We start from the raw sequence: 5,000 nt of genomic DNA on the forward strand, positions 1-5,000 counted from the left end.
TAAACAAACCGACAGGTGTGTGTGTGAGGGGGGGGGGGGGGGGGGGGGGGGGGGGGGGGGGGGGGCGGGAAGCGAGTGGCTTTGCGTTTCGTCGGTTTGACTATTTTACGTCTGACTATTTGTTTCCTCTCTCTCTCTCTCTCTCTCTCTCTCTCTCTCTCTCTCTCTGTGTGTGTGTGTGTGTGTGTGTGTATGTCTGCACTCACGCGCGCGCACGTGTGCTTACTTGCGCCCATATATGTGCGTTTATATATATATATATATATATATATATATATATATATATATATATATATATATATATATATACATGTATGTATATATGTATGAGCTTACGTGTGTTTACTAAATGACTCAAGGCCTGACTAAGCGCGTTGGGTTACGCTGCTGGTCAGGCATCTGCTTGGCAGATGTAGTGTAGCGTATATGGTTTTGTCCGAACGCAGTGACGCCTCCTTGAGCTACTGAAACTGAAACTGAAACTACTAAATGACTGTAATTGCGAGCGTACGCACGTGCGTGCAATATGAGGAGTTTTGAACATGACAAACGCTCTGAAGATGTGTTCAGTAGTAGAAGTAGTAGTAGTTGTAGTAGTAGTAGTAGTTGTCGTTGTTGTCTTAGTATAGTATGATAATATTAATCATAGCAACAACAACAACAACAAAATAAAGAAAAAAGAAAAAAAAATCGATACTACCACGTCTTTAACACACACACACACACACACACACACAAAACCACCCCGTCCCCCCCCCCACAACCCCTCACCCACCGACACCCACTCATCCCCCACCCCACCAACACACACACATCCACACACCCACACATACCCAACCCCCCACTCCCCTCCCCCCAACCCCACCCACACCCACACACACACCTGCAGCCGATCTGGCGGCCAGCGCAGCGTCCAGGTAGAGGGCGGCCTTGTCGGCGGAAGGGGCCCGCAACTCGCTCTGGTTCTCCAGCTGGGTGCCGCAGATGGGGTCCTCCCGCAGGTAGACCCCAGGGGCCGTGCCCACACCGGTGGCCTCCGTGCCTGCACACAGCGCGCCACAGAGGTGAACCCATCAGCCTCAGCTGGCTCGGAGCAGCAAGAGCAGCAACAACAACGCCCAGGAACAACAATAATTATTATATACGCGATAATGATACAGTACATCACTGTACTCATCCCTCATAGAGACAGAAACTTTCCGAGCGTCTGTTGATTCAGCCACACGTCGAGAACCACATAACTGCAAAGGTAATAAGAACATACAGGCGTCAACAGGTATCTTGAAAATAAGTAGCACGTACAAGTACGCATGTACATAGAGTACATAAACACACACACACACACACACACACAGCACACACACAGAGACCACATACACACAGAGTTAACACGTCACCGTAACTTGACATGCAGCTGACAGCAACACAATAATTATGATAAAATACCACTATACTAATCCCTCATGGAGCAGAGTTTTGTGTGTCTGCTCAACCACACGTCACGAACGACATAAATGCAACGATAAGAACATACAGGCGAAACACACACACACACACACACACACGAGAGTAACACGTCACCATCAGTAGTTGACATGCAGCAAAAACAGGAACAACAACAACAACATATTAATAAGAAATAATGCAACTGTACTAAATCCGTCATTGAGTAAGATTTGCGTGCGTGCATGCGTGTGTGTGTGTGTGTGTGTTCAATCACATGTCAAGAACCACATAAATACAACGATGATAACGCACAAGCGTTGACACATAATTATCTTTAAAACAAACCAATCAACCAAAAAATGCATAAAAAACATTATGGCAGAATGGGGCTTCCATCTTCTCACGTATATCAATCTATCTATCTATCAATCTATCTATCTATCTATCTTGAAATTAATAAACACTGAGGCCAGGAGATCAAATGATTAACAAATAGTAAGAGTGGTGACTCTCTCCATACACAAGGTACATAACTTCAAGCCATATGTATGTATGTATGTATACGGGGAGAGAGAGAGAGGAGGAGAAAGTGAGGGAAGGAGGCACATAGGTTTTATGTGAGTGTGTATTTATGTGTGGTGTGTGAGCAGGCGAGTGTGGGGGGGGGGAAGGTTGGTGGGTGGGTGAGGGGGGGGGGAGTGAGGAAGAGATGGGCTCGGGGGGAACGGGGGAAGGAGTGGGGGGGGGGGGGGTCAGAGGGGATGAGGGGGCAGGAGGGGAAATCGACCCGTGTCAATTTTCAGCAGCCTTCTCTAGTCTCTTGGTATTTCTTCTTCGTTTTCTTATTGCTTTGTTTAAGTCTGTTTTTCGTTTTTTTTTGTTTTTTTTTGTCTATATGGGGCGTTTTGTGGTGAATGGTGGGGGTGGGGGGTGGGGGGTGGCAGAGGTGGGGCGGGGAGGAGGTATGCGAGTTCATTTTTGTCCTCTTCCGCCTGAGTGCACGATTTTAATTACGCACTGTTTTGCAGGTAGGGAAGGGTAGAGTTTGGTGTGTGTGTGTGTGTGTGTGTGTGTGTGTGTGTGTGTGGAAAGAAAGGAGGTTGCAGCGGGAAAAGATGGGAGTGTTTCTATCATTGGATGCCTGCTTTATTGTCTTGAGCCGTCTTGCTGGAAATATAGTATAACCTTAAAAAAAAAAAATTAAAAAAAAAAAAAGGAAGAAAAAATAATTTATACGTTAACTGATTGTGCTTTGTCTCAACAGTCTATTTTCGTTCGTTCGCTCAGTTTTTGTTCTTAGTTGTTGTTTTTTTGTTTTTTTTAATCTTAAAATTTGTTTTTCTTCTCAACAGTGTGTATGGACGAAGAATAGTTATTAGCGACTTTGGGTTCCTCCCTTTTTCCATTGTCTCATCTCTTTCTGCTTCTCTTCGTCGTCAGAATGTGTGTGTGTGTGTGTGTGTGTGTGTGTGTGTGTGTGTGTGTGTGTGTGTGTGTGTGTGTGTGTGCGCGCGCGCGCGCGCGCACGTGTGTGTGTGTGTAAGCATGCGTGCTCGAAAAAGACATTTTTTCAGAGAAGTAAGTGCAAGAAACGACAAAAAACAACAACAAAAAAACAAAACAAAAAACCCCAAAAAACACACAAAAAAAAAAAAAAAAAAAAAAAAAACAAAAAAAAGAAAGAAAAAGAAAAGCGACAGTCGTGAAATAATAAAGTTGAAATAAAAAACAACAACAAAAAAACAAAAACAAAAAAAACAACAACAACAAATAAATAAATAAATAATAAATGAATAAATAAATACAACCAGACAGTAACAACTCAATAATATATCGATGGAATAATTTCACCAAGATCGTCTCTCAGAAATTTCGCCTTATCCCTAAAACAATCAACTCTTTCAACCCCCCACCCCCCCCTCTCTCATCTCACAACCCCGCGCACCCACCCACACCCCGCAAAAAAAAAAAAGCCCTGATAGAAAACATAAAGCCCCCCCCACCCCCACCCCCCTCCTCCTCATCCTCCTCCTCTCCTCCCCCCCTACGGAACCCGCCCACAACTTTCATAACACCAAGCATTCTCGGCATCCTCTTGCTCTGATCAACAGGGGAAGGCAAAAGGAAGGCAGTGAAAAGAAAAGTGTGTGGCTCTTCCGTGAGGGTATAACATGCAGAACGACTCCGTCGCAAACATCCCCCCCCCCCCCCCCCCCCCCCCCCCCGCCCCCCCCCCCCCCCCACACCATACACCTTGGAAGCTTCGCATAGTCCCCGTGGAAATTTACTCCACGTTAACACGGTGCATCGTGTGATTTACAACAACACGGGCCCAGGCTCGCGATGGTATGTTCTTGTGTGTGTGTGTGTGTGTGTGTGTGTGTGTGTGTGTGTGTGTGTGTGTGTGTGTGTGTGTGTGTGTGTGTGTGTGTCCTGTAAAACAAGTTCGTGGTATTATTATTCGCACTTTTTTTTTTTTTTTTTTTTTTGGCGCCGGCTGGGGATTTTGCAAACTTACGGAAAATAGCGAAGTAGGTTTTGATGTTATTTATTCTGTGCGATGCGGTATATATATATATATATATATATATATATATATTATGTACTCCAGTGTACAGCTATGCTAAACCCATCTTCTCTCTCTCTCTCTCTCTCTCTCTCATTTCCCTTATAGCAAATGTTAAATACAATTTATCATGTACGAATGCACTGCGGGTGTGTAGGTAACTGTCGTGTCTCTTCCTGTTCTTCTTTTCCCACTTTTTTTTGTTTTTTTTTTGTTTTAAAAATAACGAAGGTTAAATGTGACTATGGTACTGAAAAAATGTATCATACGGCGCGTAAGTGTGCTTAGAGAAACAACCATACTTATCACGTTTCAGTCACTTCTCTCGGCCCCCCCCTCCCCATCCCTTTCGACCCCCCCCCCCCCACGCAATCTCCCCCCCCCCCCTCCTCCCGAATTTATAGTAATGAATAAATCTGATTTATTCTGTGCGATGCGGCGTGTAGGTATTTAGTGCTCAACTATAGTGCATATCTCCAGTCCCTTCTTTTTCTTTCTTTCTTTCTTTCTTTCTTTTAGTGAAGGTTAAATCTGATTTATCTTGTACGATACGGTGCGTAGGTACTTCAGTGTACAACTACGCTACGAACCTTTAGTATCTTCACACACTCCCCCGCCCTCACCTCACCCCTACCCCCACCCCTACTACCACCACCACCCAACTCTCACCGTCTATAACAGGAAGATGAAATCTGGTTTATTCTGTACGAAGCGGTACGAACGTGGAACACAAAATTACTGTGCACTGTACATACTACTTACTATACGGCCCATCCTCAAGAATCAGCATCGTTTCTTTAACCTCCTCTTCCCCTCCCCTCCCTCCCTCCCTCCCACCCCACCTACCCGTAATTAGTACCCTACCCCCACAACCCAGCCTACATGTACCCTGCAGTCAGCAGATAGTCCGTTCTTCTTTTACTATACCCCCTTGGAAGAAAACAACAACAACAACAACAAAAAGAGGTGGGTAATGACTTTGAGGTGC

At 45.0% G+C, this 5,000-nt stretch overlaps 1 protein-coding gene across 1 annotated transcript in view; it reads right to left on the reverse strand.

Annotated features, from left to right (window-relative positions):
• LOC143281188 (uncharacterized) overlaps positions 1-5,000 on the reverse strand; it is a 446,958-nt gene that overhangs the window by 80,314 nt on the left and 361,644 nt on the right. The window contains exon 12 of the mRNA XM_076586227.1: positions 884-1,042. Coding sequence (XP_076442342.1) covers positions 884-1,042 — 159 coding nt within the window. The remainder of the gene's footprint in view (positions 1-883; positions 1,043-5,000) is intronic.

Source organism: Babylonia areolata, chromosome 4 (genome assembly GCF_041734735.1).
Source record: "Babylonia areolata isolate BAREFJ2019XMU chromosome 4, ASM4173473v1, whole genome shotgun sequence".
Lineage (NCBI taxonomy): Eukaryota > Metazoa > Mollusca > Gastropoda > Neogastropoda > Buccinidae > Babylonia > Babylonia areolata.